We start from the raw sequence: 16,845 nt of genomic DNA, 5'->3' as shown, positions 1-16,845 counted from the left end.
CTACTTTTAAATTTCTTTAATCAGTGAAGTCGCCTCTTTCAGATCAAGATCGAGTCTTTTAAAGGAGACCTGAGAACAAAGACGCAGTCAGCAGCTTACGAACAACAAACCATGACCCCAATTAACAAATATAAAGTCAATTTAAAAAAAAAAAGAAAAAAAAGACGTCTTTAAAAACATCTCATTATAAAGCTTTTTAAAAAAGGTTTTGCCGATAATTCTTTCTTGACTTTTCACGAAATGATATTAAGATATGATCAAATTTTAGCAAAATTTTAAAATTAAAATCTGACAAAATGAGTCCCAGATTAAGGATTTGTTTTTCACATTTTAGTTGATTTGTAGCAGAAGATGACGTTTTATCACATTCAACATCAAGGTAGCTTTACACTTATTATAATTTAAGTTGTTTCTTTTTTTTTAACTCCACTGAGGAAGACTTAGGAGGAAAGTTCATCAGATGGACTTAAGGAGTTAAGATTTCTTTTTTTCCTCATAATACAGTTTTTAGTGTCAACAATTAATCATATTCGTAAGATAATTTTGCTTATTAATAAATTTAATTTTAGCCACATCACCCATTTATACTTTAAACCCACGAAAAAGGGAATTAAAGGATCCGGCTGAAGATCTATTTTCTGTTCCGATATATAGATTTTAAATAAATAAGGATGAAAGTAGAAGGAAAGAAGTAGAACATAAATGCACCATAGTTTTCCTCTTCAAACTGTAGTCTCGAGCTGATGCTGCTGTTCTGCTGCTTTGGGTCGACACACTTGCACGTGTTCATGAGATGCATCTCTCCGTCCTGCTTTGTGTTTTTAAAAGATTGTTTTTCTTCATGTCTGCTTTAATCTGTTGGTTTCAGTTTGGGGTCACAGTCTGAACATTCATCACTTGTCTTTATTTTCTTCTCATGATTCTTCAAGTAAAAAAGTTGTGTCTTTTTGTATTTTCTGTTGTTGGTGGGGGTTTTTTCGGTGGTGGCTCTCGTCGTCGTTTCACTTCGGTGTCACTTCTTATTACACGTCACATATTATCTTCTTTTTTTTTTTTATTCACTGGAATTGATCTGAAGTTATTGCTGTCGTGCACAACCCACAAGTTTTGTTTTTTTTCTTCTCCTTGTTTTTCTTCCTCCCTGTCTGATCTTCTCATGCGCCTCAGAGTCTCAACCGAGTTTGAGAGAAACGGGAGACTTGAGGGCTCAAGGTGAGGTTGCCTGCCCCTCTTTTTTTTATAAACGTATAGGCTTCAGTTTGTCCACGTCTGCAGTCTCAAACCCTCTCTGCTTGGTTTCTCCCGGGACGTTTGAATGTGTTTGGAAACTGTGTCTTGTATTTGAGCTTTGCTTTTTGAGTGTTGCAGCTTGATGTTTTTATTTTATTTATTTTTTGCATGGCACTGTACTCGTGTGCTGCTCTTGTTAGCATGGCATATTTATATTCCTTGACAACCTATAAAATGTTCCCAATACTCTCCCAAAAAAAACCTGCAGTCAATACAGCGTGGATGTGTCTATCCCCAGTTTACATTACATTCACAGTCACGGAGTTTGTCCTAAAAATAACTACAGAAACGGTGTTCTGAAGGTATTTCCAGAATCAGCAAAGACTTCTTTTAACCATCTGGATGAATAAAATGTTCGTCCCTCTGCTCAGTGAAACAATGTTTTAACCTGTTTTCAAAGTTTCGACTGCATTTTTTGTTCTCCTGGTTCATTTTAAACAACATTAATGTAAAATCTCTGTGTTGCAATATTGTAACAAAACAAGTTCAGATATTTGGTTTCCGTCTTTTATAGCATATTCTAAATAACTGTGATTACGCTCTTAAAAGTATGGAAACAAATTTTGCACACTGTTTTGTTTAGACCTTTTTTTACTTGAATATCCTCAAATTTATCTTTTCTTTTTATTGGTTTATCTGCTAGAATTGAGTTCTGCCTCAGTAGTATGAACTTGAGAGTTCAATATTTCACATCACGCTTTGATTAAATTAGTTTGTTTGTATGATAAAATAAATGAAAAGAAAGTGAGGCATCATGGTGACATGATTTGAGGACCAGACCATGTAACTCCAGCATCCTGGAGTACGAAAGACAAAGAATTGCCAAAAAACGGTCTTTAAAAAAATAAAAGACAGATTTAACTGTTAATAGTTTTTAATTTTGGTTTGTGTCGTACAAATTGAGCAAGGATGTAAGATATTTCCCGATACCTTTAAAAAAGGAACCAGTATCACATTAGTTAGAAACTACAATCTTTCATCCAGATGGTTAAAAGACACTGAGGATTCCAGAAATGTCGTGAAACAACCGTTTTAGTTGTTGTAAAGAGGACTGGGTATTTGTTTGTTGTTTGGCTCTGTGACTTGAATGTAATGATAAAATGTGAGAGGCTTAAACTGGGGTTAGAGTGTAGCCTGGTGGAAACAAAACACCAGCACCAAGCTAAATAATGTTTAATGGAATAGTTTTAGACATTTTGGGAAATGTGCTTATTCGCTTTCTTGCTTGGAGTTAGAAGAGAAGCTTATAAATAAACCAGTAAAACCTAAACATGTCATTTTGACATTACATTACAGTTATTCATTTAGCTTGCGCTTTTATCCAAAGTTACTTACAATCACTATACATGTCAGAGGTCGCACGCCTCTGGAGCAACTAGGGGTTAAATGTCTTTCTCAGGGACACAGTGGGGGATTGAACCCGGGTCTCTCACACCAAAGGCATGTGTCTTATCCATTGCGCCATCACCATCCCATTTTTAAAATCTTTTTCTTGTTTTTAACATGTTAATTAGTAACTGGATTTTTGTTAGCTGTTTTCACGGTTTCCAGTCTCTGTGCTAAGCTAAGCTAAGCGGCTGTAGTTTCAGTGTTAGACGAGAGAGAGGTGTCGATGTGCTCTAATTCTCAGCAGGAAAGCAAATAAAACCAAAATGTCCAACTATTCCTTTAAATCTTGTCTGTGGCTTGTAGGTTTGTCTGCTCTGCCAGACGCTTTGACTGATAAACACCAAATATTTATTCGAACAAAGACTGAAAAGCTGAATTATTTTTCGTGAAACAGTCAAAGTGGCGGTTGAATCTTTTATATCCAAATTTTGACTTAAAAAGCAGCGAACCAAATCTGCTATATTAAAACTTTTCTGTTTTGTTTTTGTTCTCTTTCTCTCCTCCCCGACAGTCGCCATGTACCTGGGGATCAAAAAGGGGAAAATAAAGACAGTAAACCCCGCTCCCTCAGATTCACTTGGAGTATGAGGACCACCAGCTCCATGGAGCCTTGTGATATCATGCGGGAGATTCGCAAGGTGCTCGATGCCAACAACTGCGACTACGAACAGCAAGAGAGTTTCCTGCTTCTTTGCGTCCACGGGGACGGGCAAGCTGAAAACCTGGTCCAGTGGGAGATGGAGGTTTGCAAGCTGCCCCGTCTCTCCCTCAACGGCGTCAGGTTCAAACGGATATCCGGATCATCCATCGCTTTCAAAAACATTGCTTCCAAAGTTGCCAACGAGTTAAAGCTATGAACAAAAGGGTTTAAAAGTATACATATATATATCTAGAAGTATTTAAGCTGTACAATCATCCAAGTAGCAGTTTCCAAATGTCTCCTTTTTTAAAAAAACAAAATACAGAGTATGTATTGAATATTATAATGTATAGATTAAGGCTTTTGGCAATAATCACTGAATTACCTACTAATACTAAGTCTATTCTGGCCACACGGGGTCGACATTAACGAGTTGAATATGATTTGTCATGCTGTGAACGTGGACAAAAAAAAAAACATTTCTAGTCTTATTTATTTCTTGTTTTGTTTTTTTTTCTCCTTGAAAAAGAAAAAAAATTACGTAGCGTTTTTGTTTTCAGTGTAAATAATGTATCTTACTTTCAAGACGGCTTCACTGCAATACTCATTTTGTTCTTGTTTGTTTTTTTTTCCTTTTGTATTTTGTTAAAAAGTAGAGATGATGGGGAGTCCGTGTAAAATGCCCACATGGTTAAGGGGTCACTCATGTCTCAAATTAAAGTGTCTGTCGACTTGAACGTCCCGTCTCACGCCCGATCATTTGTATCCGGATACATTCGAGATGAAAATATAAAAAGTTTGCTTCGCTTTTTGTTGTTTTGGTGTGGAGCTTCATTCCAGGGTTTTTAAGTGTTTGGCTCAGTGTGAAACTTTTTGAAAAAGGACAATATGGATGGTTAAAAGTAAAAAGACTTTAGTAAATATGGGCTTGTACGTTTATAGAAATAAAGTCTAACTTGTTAATAATTATTTGGTTAACCCCAGCCAAGATCCTCTTTACATTTAAGACACTGAACTAAGACAAATCCCACAAAGAAAGTACAGGAGCATCTCAAAAAAATTAGGATTTCATGGAAAAGTGCGCTGTGAGCACAAAGGCTCAGGAAACCTTTGTAGGTGTTGAGTTAATTAGTATTTTATAAGTTTAGATACTGGATTTAGCACCTTTGAAATATTTAATGAACCTATAATATGAAAGTTTCCCTTCCTGAATTACATTACAGAAGGGACTGAATTGTTTGTACCTGTAGTATTAAGTGTGGTGCCTTGCATGCTGCAGGACCCTAGTCAGCATTTGGAGTAGATGACATGGTTTAATTTACTGGAAAAATAGGTTTAGACAGTTACCTGGATGGTCAGGTCCACATTTGAGAGTGCAGGTAGTTTTGAAGCCCAGTGATTTGGTCTCAACCTAATCTTTAATGTCAAAGACCTTGAGTGTAGCGCCAGTATTTGACATCTGCCTCACTGCTTAAGTCCAACTTTAGACAACAGCTCACTGAAGTGATGCTTTTGGCTTGACTCTAAAACATGGTCTCCAAAAGTTAAACATCCTGTGGTTTAAACTTCATTTGACATCTGTACTAACATGCTGCATTCAGGGAATCGTCTCATCAGCTAAAGGCTGAGTGAAACAGTTCTTACATTTCTACACTGAAACCTTGTAAAGGTTTTGATTGCAGAAGCTCTGCAGGTGTAGCTCTGTCATGTGATGTCAGAATCTAGAAATGCCTCAATGACAGTTTCCAGAACTGAAATATTTACCACCAAGAGATCAAGCTTAACGAGAACATTTTTTATTTCAGATCCATCCTCACCGAACGGGAACAGTTTTGTCTTAAATACATTAACAAATCCAAACCGTAATACAGAGTGCATTCCTGGACAGAGTCAAACATTCATTCAGACTGGAGGGGGGAGAGGGTGTGGGGAAGGTACAGGGAGAGAGGAGGAGGGGAGATGTCGGGATGGTTTTACTTCTGGGCGGGCATAATGTCGTCGATGGACTGGCCCTTCTCCAGCCTCTTCTCCATCTCCACCAGCAGCTTGACTCCATCCACCACCATCTGTACAAGCTCCACCTCAGAGAAGCCGAGTCTGTCGGCGTTTGAGATGTCAAACACTCCGCCCACAGCAGCAGTGTCCACGCCACCTGATGGTGACAAGACAGAAACACTTACACACTGACCAAAATAATTAAGCTTTGTGTGGAAGGGTAAATGAACATAGGTTTTAAAGAAGAGATTTAAATATTTAAAGTTTAGCAACTACAATAAGAAAGTTTCTACATACCAGTTCCACGTTTCTGGAGCCTCAGCCTCTTGAGAACCTCCTCAAACTTGGCATGTTTGCTTATGTTGGGCAGCTTGACGTGCACACCTGCACGCAGGCCGGTGCCCAGGTTAGACGGGCAGGTGAGGACGTAGCCCAGGTGCTCGTTCCACATGAATGAATGGTTTCTCTCCTTGAACAGGCTCTCGATCTTAAACACAAAACCAGATTAATAATGAACCTTCGTACAAATCTAAATAAAGAATGAAACATCTTTCAGTTCCTGTAAACTGACTGTCACATTTCCTACCAACCTTGGTGAGTCCGGTACAGAAGCGGTTGAACACTTCCTTCATGTTGCCGCCTTTCTGCATGGAGATGACGCGCAGGTGGTCCTCCTCGTTCACCCACACCAGGAATGTCTTGTTATCGTTGTGCCTTCAGACAGAACACATTTAATTCTTCAGGGCCCTTCAAAATGAAATCTCCCAAAAGAAAAATACAAACAGGGGGCCGTCAGTGAGTGTAGTCTCACCAGATGCCCCTGGCGTCGGGCCAGTCGCGGGCCATCCCTGAGGCCAGCAGCAGAGGAGACACTGGCTTGTCAAACAGGAAGTGGTCGTCGATGAGCTGCTGCTGCTCGGCATCAGTCATGTTCTTCAGGGCGTAATATTTTCCCTTCAGGTCTCCGGTCAGGGAGTCCAGAGCTGCAGGGAGCAAGATACAAGTTTGAAGAACAGATCTATAACAAATATAATGCCAGAGCCACAACAGAAACACAGCCACGTTGGATCCTCATCACTTGAAGGTCTGGCTTCAGAGTTGACCTTGACTTTGGTGTACTAGACTCTGTAATTCCTCCCGCTACCACTAGAGGGCCACCGTCTGCCACGCAAAAGGAGCCCCAGCCAGCATCATGCAGACTTCACAGGTTCAAGTGGCCCCTTTACCTTCGATGGAGAGGTTCTCCACAGCACGTCTCTCTCCTCGGCTGCAGTGAGGCGGCAGGCAGAAGCCCCGGATGCTGCGGCCTGTTCGGACGCGGGAGCTCAGCACGTAGTTCGGGTCGAGGTCGTCGCCACCCTGGGGACGACACACATGTTAGTTTCTGTTTGGCGCTGAGGTTACAGTCAGCCACGTGAACAGGCAGGAGGGGGGGCTGCGGTACCTTCAGGTTGGCTGGGTTGAGGTCGGTTTTGTGCTTGTCTGTGGGTTTGTATCCTCCGTGTCGGTCCTCGATCACGGGGTCCAGCAGCTCTTTGAAGACCTCGTACGTCTCCTCGTCTCCAGCGACGCAGCCCACAGTCATAATGAAGGGGTGGCCTGCACACAAAGTCAGGGTCACAGAGGGGACAGGCAGACAAACCAACATCCTCACTACCTCAATGTGCTCAGCAGGTCTCAGGGTGGGAGACTGTGCAACTGTACCAGGATTATCAACCCCTGTCTGAATGACACCATCTATGGTGAAGCCGCTGGGTGTAGCCCGCTCTCTCAGCTTCCTGTACATGTCCAGGTTTAAGATCTTGGCCATGTGGTTGTTGTGCCGACTGAGATCTGGGTATTCCTCCTCGGCTGACAGCCTCTTCAGCGTCAGCTTGGCCATACTCTCAGAACTGAACAGAGACACAGTCTACAGGGTCAGGCAAAGCCACCTGCCACACCTCACTGACTGGGTTCACATGCATGGTTTAAACATGAGCCTCACTGCTGATACTTTAGTCTACAGTGAAAACTGACATAAAACAAAGCAGCTGCGCTCATTGTGTAACCTGCTAATCTTCATCATTTGCTATAAAAGCTCTGATAATAGAGGCCCGTTTAGAGGAGGGTGTGTTTCTAACTGATCAGCTCTCCATATGTTTTAATGTTAGTCACAGTTTACCCCCCTCGGCAAGGTCACAGCACAAAGAGCTGTTCGTGCAGCACACGGAGCCGCTGCGGCCATTAAACGAGCCGAGCAGGACAGATGGCGGTTTCACCGAAAAGCCGCTTGGGTTGTTTTTTTTTTTTACCTGGGTTATCAATCCCAGTCTGAATGACATCATCCAGAGTAAATCCACTGGGGGTCTCTTTGCTCCTCAGCCGCTCGTACATAGCAGGAGTCAGGACCTTGGCCATATGATTGTTGTGTTTGCTGAGGTCCGGGTACTCCTGCTCCGAGGTGTACTTAATCTTTAGCTGGTTGTGCGTGTTACCGAAAGGCATGGCTGGTCCCTGGGCGGAGGATGGAGGGAAGAGACGGTGAAAAGCAGCGAAAACGAAGGCACAGCTCATCGGGAGGATTATGGCTGATATATTTTAGCTCAAGTGACTAAAATAACCGCAGATAATCGATTAAATATCCTGCAGTGTCCTGAATGCGTTAAAGTGTGCAGCAGATACATGATACAAATGCATTCAACTTTTAAATAAAATTAAACTACAACTAATCCTTGTAGTGAAGAGCGGACATGTGCATAAGGCCAAGATCATCTTTCTCTACCGCCCAGCTAATCGGTGAATAGTTAAAAACCAAAGATATTCTGCGTGTTTGACGGAATGATCGGTTAAATTAAACAATATTCCTACCTGTTGTCGGATTTGTGGACTACTACTACTACCAGGGGTTGACACAAAGATCCCTATTGTTCCGGCCGAGGAGCTCACAAACCTCTAGCAGCTCTCCGGTCAGACTGATGACTTGAGATCGTAATTTATAGTAGACCGTCTCTCCTCCCATTGGTCGGTATTTGTAGTCCATTCATTCAATTGGACGCGCTGATTTAGCCGCTGTGTGGAGCGGGGACTCCCATGTACACAGATTAACCTCATAATTCAACTTGTTGTGCAACAAATCGCAATTGTCAATAAAAATACATTTTGTACAATATAAACATTTATTTTTGTAAGATTTCTTACTTGTTATTCCAACATACTGCTAAATTCAACGGAACTGAAGTTGCGTTCAAGTGACCCCATGTAAATGTTTGAATTATGCAGCTAATCAAAATAAATTTAAGTATTTAAGAGATACTTTACTTAAATATTCATATTTAATGATACTGTATAATTGTACTCCATTTTATTTCAGAGGTCAATGTTATATTTGACAGCATTAGTTACAAGTTGCATTTCAGATAAGTTAGAATTAGCACCACCTTGACCAAACACAGTCAAATGCTACTTACATATGAAAGCCTAACTAATAATAATGATCCAAAATTATAATATAGAACTTACCGGGCAACACTAGACGCAATCTATATATAATATAGCCTATTGTTTTATTGTATTTTAGTTATTTAAATGTTACCAGATTTTAGTTTTATGTGTAGCATGAAGGGACTTGAAACTTTCAAATAAAAATCACATAAACAAGCTCGTGTCGTTGTGAAATATCAGCATAACTTTTACTTTTGATGCTTTAAGTACATGTTTTCACTGATACTTCAGTACTTTTCAGTAAAATTGTAAATACTGGACTTTAAATTCATTTTTAGAGTGGTATCGCTTTTTACTATTATTATGTGTATATATTATAGAGGCGAAGATAAGTACACACGTCTTCCACTCCTGTTTCCTTTGCTGGTAATGAGAATTCATTTATTTTCGTATGTACTTTTAACAACTGAAAAACCTTGGAGAAAATCGCTTCCTCGTATTTTGGGGAGGATTCCGTGCAGAGCCTGAAGTGTCCACTCTGTGCCCACATCTAACCATAAAAATGTTCGGCGTCTGGAGGTGGAGAGCGGATTTACAAATCATCTGCTCGGCCTCTTTGAATCCACTTTGCTGGACGGGGGAGTTTGCAAATCCGTGAAGCGGCTCAGCATCCGGTTCTGTCTGCTCAACTTCCTCCGAAAACAACACCACGTGTGTGTAAGAAATGAATGGGTGGCTGTCGCTGAGCTCCACATTGCACATCCAGCGGCATTAAGAGCAGATTTAGTCGTTTACGGACCGCAGTTTGGGTTTGAACTCCACAGCCGAATAACGACACCTCCGGAGAAGGTAACGGTCGAGAGCGGCCAACGGTTATTCAACGTTCTCTAATCGTAACGGTTAAGGTAGCTAACGTTAGCATGTTAGCATGTCGAACCAGTAAACGTTACGCTCGTTTGTAAGTTGTGCTTCATTACAGACACTTTGCACTGTGACTTTACTGTATGTTTGATGTAAACAAAATGTGTTAATATCTAGAAATTGTGTTAATACTTTCCAAACTATCAAAAAATATGACCCAATAACGTTCCCTAACGTTAGCTAGCTAAACTTGACCAACATAACAAGTCTTCGTTAACGTTAGCTGTAGCGTCAGTTAGGGCACTAACTTATTATAGTTAGGTTAACTTAGCTAACGTTACAGAAAACCCTCCTCAGGTTTTGTGTCGAAGCATGTTTCTAAATTACATCAACTTGTGTTTCCGTCTTAATCTGAGGCTAGATGTGTCCCGAACCACAAACAGTTAGCTAACTAAGTTGACTGCTTTAACGCTAGTGTCAGTTAGGATCCTATCATCGTTAAGTTAGCTAACGTTACTTTACATTACGGAAAACCATCTTCAAGTGTCGAAATCCGTTTTCTAAGCCTTTCTTTAACCAGAGGCTAAATGTGTCCCTAACCCCAAACAGTTACCTAGCATTACTAACTTTAGCACTTTATCATCTTTAAATTGACTAACCTAATGTTAACTTAGATAACATTACAATAACAAAACCCTTAAGGGTCGAAATCTGTTTCTAAATTAATTAATTAATAAATAAATCCCTTTACTTTCATCTGAGGCTAAATGTGTCCTTAACCCCAAACAGTTAACTAGAGTAACAAGTCTTCGTTAACTGCTATAAAATTAGCATCAGTTATGATACTATCATCGTTAAGTTGGCTAACCTAACGTTAGATTACGTTACTTCAGGTATCACCTGAGGCTAAATATGTCCCTAACCCCAAACAGTTAACGTTAGCCAGCTAACTTTTGTGGCACCTAACTGAAACCTTAACACCAAATCACGGATCAACAGACTTCGACAGAAAACCTAATTTTCTTAAAGAAACATCAGAAATGTAACGTTAGCTGTAACATCGGCAGCATCCATTCATTGAACTCACATCTTCTCCATCTATCAGACGTCCGTTCTCTCTTCGTGAAGCCTTCTGAAGTGAAGTTGATTGCTGTGAAAAGAAACTTCAGTTGTTTTTCAGTTAGGAAAGATGCTGTTTTTAAAAAATAACTGCTTGTGCGGGTGGCACAGAAAGGCTTCCAGCATCATCCAGGAGGACGCCAATCACACCATAACAGAAACTATATAAATGCCAAGAACGTGGTGCGATAAATTACTAAGAAACAAACCCTGATCATTATATATCATAAATTCAACTGTGCAAGCAATGAGAACAAAAAAAATGAGGAAGTTACCAAGCCTGAAATGAGCTCAGTTCAATTAAAAAAATTTATAGTCCCACCTAGAGTATATTTGGGGGATAGTTACGGGTAGGGCAATAATTATCGAGATATAATTTTCCTCTAACAATATAACAAATGTTTGATAAAATTTGAATCACGATCAAAATAGCACTTGATTTTTCTATTAAGACATTTATTTTGTTGAGGAAAAAGATTTTACTTCATTTTACTCATGCATATTTGTTAAAAAAAACATTTTTTTTATCATAATTGTTTTGAATGTTCTACCTCAGACATGTTAAGTGATCCACTGTTTGGCAAGTGTTTGTCATGTTCTGACCAAAATTAACCATCTTGTTTCTTCAACTTCCACTCAGCCTTTAAACTCAAAAGATATAATGATTTGACATTTATCGGGAGAATTATCGAGATCCAATTATATGAAATAATTTATCGTGGTAACTTTTTTTTGGCCATATCACCCAGCCCATAAGGATGTCTGTGCTCTGTAACTGTGTGTCCAAACAGATTGTCTCTGGCACGTATGTTTCAAATATCACAACAAGAAAAGCCACACAAGAACCTGGGACCTACAGTTTAATGTTTAAAGATTGTACTTTTTTTAAGCATAGTATTTGGTGATAAATACTTTTTCCTACCCCCCCCTGTTACAGACTTGCACCATGAGTTTTGTGGAGTACTCAGACTTCATTCAGGAAGGGGACGTTGCCATCGTCTACCTGGGCCACGAGTCCATGATGCCGGTCAAGGTGCAGCAGGGCGCCCACACGCAGACCCGCTACGGAGTCATTCGCCATTCCACAGACCTGATTGGTAAGCGTTACGGGTCGAAAGTCACCTGCAGCAAAGGCAAGTGGGTCCTTGTGCTTCACCCCACACCTGAGCTCTGGACGGTCACCTTGCCGCACCGCACACAGATCCTCTACACCACTGACATCGCCACCATCACCATGATGCTGGAGCTGAAGCCGGGATCCATCGTCTGCGAGTCCGGTGAGGAACACTTCAGATACAAAACAGATATTTTAGTACAATGAAATCCACACAATTACAGATTAAATGAAGAGAATCATATCACACACTTTGGTTACAGGAGAACCTGGTCTAGGTTTAAATGCAAAACTTTGTTAGATTATTGTTTTTAATGCATTTACTAACAACAATTGCATCTGAGAATTTTTATGCTGGCACAGAATGGTCTATTTCAGCTACAGCTAGTCAGCCATGTTTACTAAACCTAATATTAACTGTTGAACAACCTGCGGCTGTTTGCCACTACAGAAGTAATGCACTCAGCAATGATTAAAATCAAAATCATCATAGACACAAAGAATCACTAGCTAGTCCGCTGCGACTGCCAGGAAAGTTTGGTTTAAGAGAACAAGATCAGTTCATGAGCCGCCATTAGCAGGATAGCAGATAGTCACAAACATGTCTCAATATGCCTTTAAACATCCTCAGTGGGATCTGGGTGTCCTTAATGTCCTGGAAGTTCCTGTAAGGCCCAAAGTAAGCTTGAATGTTGGGTTATGAATAGTTTTGGCCTCAATATTCTCACTTCAATGAGGGCTCTGTTATATGATAACTTGGTTGAAGCTGCACTTTGCATGTTGGTGGTTGTAAATGGCAACAAGAGGAAGCTGTCTGGGCAACAGCATATTAATATGTATTAGCCCGGCTGGTCTGTTAAGCACCATACTAAAGGAAATCAGCAAGGATGTAGTGTAGTGTGCAACAAACAAAACAATTTTTCTTCCTTCCTGTCCTGCTGACGTGCACCTGCCTGAAATGTAACTACACGTCAGGGCTGTTTCCTCCTGAAAGCTTTTGATGCTGGTGGACATTGTTTAAAACTAAAACAATATCAAAGACCGGTTCAGTACTCTTCTCCTTTTCAGCAACACACGTTTAGTAAAGCCATCTCCTCAGCAAACTCGCTCCGATCACTGCTCTAGACGAGGCGAACCTCTCCGTCGTTGCTTTTCATCACGATTGTGAATGAGAGGATTTAAACAGAGTTGTTTTGGGGGAATATAATTAAAGCATATATAAGTTCTTGTAGTGCTGCACTGGTGCTGTGAACGGGAGAAATCTGACGCTGAGCTATAAAACCTGCACTGTGGCTATCTATGTGGTGGAACTGCTGTGGTTGGGGTGATGGGATGTTTTGATCTATTGCAGCCTGTATTTTATTACTTATTAAAAGGCTTTACCACTGCAGCTTTAACAAGGGCCTGATTTTAATCGTCCTGTCCACACCTTTTTGAGTCTGATGTTTCATTCCACAGAGCCTCAGCTGTTGATATTGAACACCATGTGATAGCCACAGATGTGCCAAAGAAAGTTATGTAATACAGCATTTGTTGACATTGTCACTTTTTGTCCTCCCTCTGATTTTCTCTCCCCCCCCCCCCCCCCCGCCCCCCCCCCCCCCCCCAAGGCTCAGCTCCATCATCCATTTCCATTTATTTAATTGCTCAGAGTGTGTTGGTGTGTTTTCAGCTCGCTGTTGCAGTTTCTTCCAGTCCAAGGGCAGTGGGGGGGATTTTAGAGGATTTTAATGTCTTGTGTGCCGCAGTGCTTCATCGTGTTCTGCTGCTGGCAGCCCTGGGCATGTCACCTTATTGATTGTACTGAGTGAAAAGTGTGTGTGTGTTGAGATTGGAGGGGTCTCAGGGGATGATGAATGTGTCCAGTAGGAAATCTGTTCAGTCAGCAGCACACACACTATAACAGTATGGTTAGGGCTGCACAGGCATCACATTACGCTGGCCTTTTTTTATGTTATGTAAGTCTTCACATTTAAATTCAGACGAATAAATGCTCGAACATGAGATGAAATTACTTCTGGAGTGCAGCATTTAATTAGCTGCACATACCAACACTTGAGTGTCATTATGTGTCGACGAGGTGCTAATCGGCGTTTGTACGACACAGCGGTGGCTCGCGATGTTCAGCATAATGGTCTTTAACCACTGTGCGCTGTCTTTTGGAGGGGAGGCTTTTTGTCAGTGAGCTGTGTAAACATACAGCGATTAGAGGCGATGGTTTTGTTGGCTGTTTTCACTCGCTCTACACGCCACGTCCTCTAAAGGAGCATTCTAGTCATGTAGAGGAGTCACCTTGGAGGTAGACTGCTCCGGCTGGCCAAGTGTTTGAAGTTAATTATTTAGCTTTCCACCTGTATCAGTGCTACACATCAAGCAGGTTACAATGCCACTGTACTCAGCAAATATCATAACTCAAGGGCTTTTTAGTCACAGTATTGAGGCTGTACAAGAATACTGGCCAGGTGGCAAACAGGTGGTACAGAAGTACAAATACAATTACACCAGCGAAGAGACCCAGGGTTCACTTCCAGGGGTCTGTACTACAAAGCAGGATTTGATGTTGGCGATGACGATGGTTCACTTCTTCCTGGGGTACATCGCCAGGGTAAGTTATGCTGAATGGCTAACTTGCTTCAGAGCAGTTTATGTTTGAGATAAGAGATCACCGCTATAAAAGCACCGCCTACTGACCAATCGGCTTCCATGGAAAATGACCTCACCATTTATAGCAGACTGTTTCATACTTTTTGTTTGCTGTAGGTGATGCGGAGATGTTTTGTATACCAATATCATCCCACAACAGAGAGTGTCTGAAGCACTAAAGCCTTGTACTTGTTATATGAATGCATTTATTGTAACTTTAGGTTGCATTTGTTTATTATAGTTTATATTACTTGTATAAAGGCTGGTCATTTAGCGCTCCACCTTTTGCTATTTGTTGGTAATTGTTTGGTAATGTGGGTGAGTTTTCAGTAAATTTGTCAGTAAATGTTGATACAGTCTTTCGACAACTATTTGAGGACATTTTATAGCATGAATGGATTTTCCGTTTAGTTGCTTTATTGAGTACATTAAGAACCATATTAGGAACATTTTTGAGTGTGTTAAATTAATCTGATTCTTGAAGTGATGAGAAGTTGACTAAAATGGTCATGCAACACATTAATGTCATGGAATACACCAATGTAATTATAGTCAGATCTACTAGTATGATCTAATGTTGGGACAAGCAATATTATAAGCCTGTTAGCTTCATGTTTACAGTCTTCTTTACTTCTTCATCGAATTTGTCTTAAAATATTATAGTTTGCTCTTTGTAAAATACAACCCTGTAGTGAGTTTATTATTTGGCTAAAGATTACTTTATCTGACTCATGCTACAGCCAACACGACTCCTATGCTTTATGCAAAAGAGCGTGATGCAAATGAATGACAATAATATAGTTTATTGCAGTTGTTGTGTTGTTATTGTCCAACAGAAGGAGTTAACAACCATCTGCAGTTGGCCTTCGAGCTGCTCCCCTACAACATTTAGAACTTTACTCTCTTACTTTCACTTCATTCTAAATTGCCTGCTGGGACATTCAGATCGTGGACATCTGCCCCGGTTTTGCTTCTCCTCCAGGAAACCACCATGTTGTATTTGATAGTAGATGGAGAACAGAAAGCAGGGATGACCAACAGTTCAACCATCCCCTGCCCCCACCACGTTTCCCACTTTCGTCCTGTCGTATCACGGCTTCCTCTCAAACACTAGCCACCCACTGACTTGACATCTTGTTCTGTGAGCAGATTACATTGACATGCGTCACGGGTTGCCTTGACCATTTGCATCAAAGAAAAGCTCCCATTAAAGGGTATTGCATCACCATGTGTGAAATACTATACTGAGTAACTAGCTTGCTTATTACCAACTGTACCCACCCTGCTGTGAAGAGTAGAAGACGCCATAGGAACGTTACATAAACGGACAAAACACATAGCTTTTCCTAACTCTTATACTGAAACCTGAGCTCATCTACTAAAGTACTACTAAAGTATTAAATGACTAAAGTAACATAACTTCCCCCTCAGCAGCGTCCCACAGTAACACTGAAAACTGGAATATAACAATATATCATCTGCTTTATTCCACATTAATAAATATTTGGATATATTCGATATCTCGCCTAGTCCAAGACTCAGGGGTGGCAGAGTCGGTCGGACCACCACTTTGGTCCAGACCGAAATATCTTAACATCTTGATGGTTTGCCATGAAATTGTGCACAGACACAGCTAGTGCCACTAGCTGATCAAAGTTTGATTTATCCAGTTAAATAGCTCCATATCTATTTGAAGGGTTACTTGGGGCTACATTTTTCACAGATTATTCTGAGTTTGACCTTGTGGTTTTGAGTGAAATGACAACTCTTAGATGGAAATTTTGTTCAGACATTTATGTTGCTTTCAGGATAAATTATAACTTTGGGCATCCCCTGCCTTTTCATCTGGTGCCACTGTAACACTAAAATCTGTGACCAAAACCCAAACGACAATGTTTTCCTAACCATAACCAAGTAAGCCTACTTTTGGTGCCTAAACCCAACCAAGTAAGCCTACTTTTGGTGCCTAAACCCAACCAAGTAAGCCTACTTTTGGTGCCTAAACCCAACCAAGTAAGCCTACTTTTGGTGCCTAAACCCAACCAGGTAAGCCTACTTTTGGTGCCTAAACCCAACCAGGTAGGCCTACTTTTGGTGCCTAAACCCAACCAAGTAGGCCTACTTTTGGTGCCTAAACCCAACCAAGTAGGCCTACTTTTGGTGCCTAAACCCAACCAGGTAGGCCTACTTTTGGTGCCTAAACCCAACCAGGTAGGCCTACTTTTGGTGCCTAAACCCAACCAGGTAGGCCTACTTTTGGTGCCTAAACCCAACCAGGTAGGCCTACTTTTGGTGCCTAAACCCAACCAGGTAGGCCTACTTTTGGTGCCTAAACCCAACCAGGTAGGCCTACTTTTGGTGCCTAAACCCAACC

At 41.0% G+C, this 16,845-nt stretch overlaps 3 protein-coding genes across 18 annotated transcripts in view; 2 read left to right on the top strand and 1 right to left on the bottom strand.

The window, feature by feature from the left end:
• Positions 1 to 4,127, top strand: part of LOC123978562 (MAP/microtubule affinity-regulating kinase 3-like) — a 59,975-nt gene extending 55,848 nt beyond the window's left edge. For 9 of the 15 annotated variants that reach the window (XM_046061846.1, XM_046061847.1, XM_046061862.1 and 6 more), the window contains 2 exons: positions 1,168 to 1,212; positions 3,191 to 4,127. In XM_046061846.1, coding sequence (XP_045917802.1) covers positions 1,168 to 1,212; positions 3,191 to 3,536 — 391 coding nt within the window. In that variant the 3' untranslated portion in view covers positions 3,537 to 4,127. The remainder of the gene's footprint in view (positions 1 to 1,167; positions 1,213 to 3,190) is intronic. The other 6 variants (XM_046061857.1, XM_046061856.1, XM_046061855.1 and 3 more) reach the window with 3 other exon arrangements.
• A 972-nt stretch (positions 4,128 to 5,099) lies between these two features.
• On the bottom strand, positions 5,100 to 10,837 carry LOC123979012 (creatine kinase, testis isozyme). Of its 2 annotated transcripts, none has more exons than XM_046062707.1 (8): positions 10,683 to 10,837; positions 7,019 to 7,206; positions 6,759 to 6,913; positions 6,541 to 6,673; positions 6,126 to 6,297; positions 5,905 to 6,028; positions 5,612 to 5,801; positions 5,100 to 5,471 (listed from the first exon to the last, which is right to left on the bottom strand). In XM_046062707.1, the coding sequence occupies exons 1-8, from the start codon at positions 10,691 to 10,693 to the stop codon at positions 5,293 to 5,295; spliced, it is 1,152 nt and encodes a 383-aa protein (XP_045918663.1). In that variant the 5' UTR covers positions 10,694 to 10,837; the 3' UTR covers positions 5,100 to 5,292. The 2 variants fall into 2 exon arrangements, with proteins under 2 accessions (XP_045918663.1, XP_045918664.1); XM_046062708.1 differs by lacking the exons at positions 7,019 to 7,206; positions 10,683 to 10,837 and adding exons at positions 7,606 to 7,807; positions 8,162 to 8,317.
• The window catches only part of LOC123979366 (tRNA (adenine(58)-N(1))-methyltransferase catalytic subunit TRMT61A-like), an 11,357-nt gene continuing 3,832 nt past the window's right edge, over positions 9,321 to 16,845 (top strand). Inside the window, exons 1-2 of the mRNA XM_046063271.1 lie at positions 9,321 to 9,583; positions 11,652 to 11,991. Coding sequence (XP_045919227.1) covers positions 11,661 to 11,991 — 331 coding nt within the window. The 5' untranslated portion in view covers positions 9,321 to 9,583; positions 11,652 to 11,660. The remainder of the gene's footprint in view (positions 9,584 to 11,651; positions 11,992 to 16,845) is intronic.

The sequence above is a fragment of the Micropterus dolomieu genome, linkage group LG11, assembly GCF_021292245.1.
Source record: "Micropterus dolomieu isolate WLL.071019.BEF.003 ecotype Adirondacks linkage group LG11, ASM2129224v1, whole genome shotgun sequence".
Classification (NCBI taxonomy): Eukaryota; Metazoa; Chordata; class Actinopteri; order Centrarchiformes; family Centrarchidae; genus Micropterus; species Micropterus dolomieu.
The sequence above is the reverse complement of the archived record's forward strand: the minus strand, read 5'-3'. Positions and strand labels throughout refer to the sequence as shown.

Coding starts and splice junctions, on each gene's coding strand:
- LOC123979012 (XM_046062707.1), bottom strand. Junction 6,029..6,125: donor CCCGACGCCAGGGGCATCTG/GTGAGACTACAC, acceptor TTCTGTCTGAAG/GCACAACGATAACAAGACAT. Junction 5,802..5,904: donor TCTGTACCGGACTCACCAAG/GTTGGTAGGAAA, acceptor TTTGTGTTTAAG/ATCGAGAGCCTGTTCAAGGA.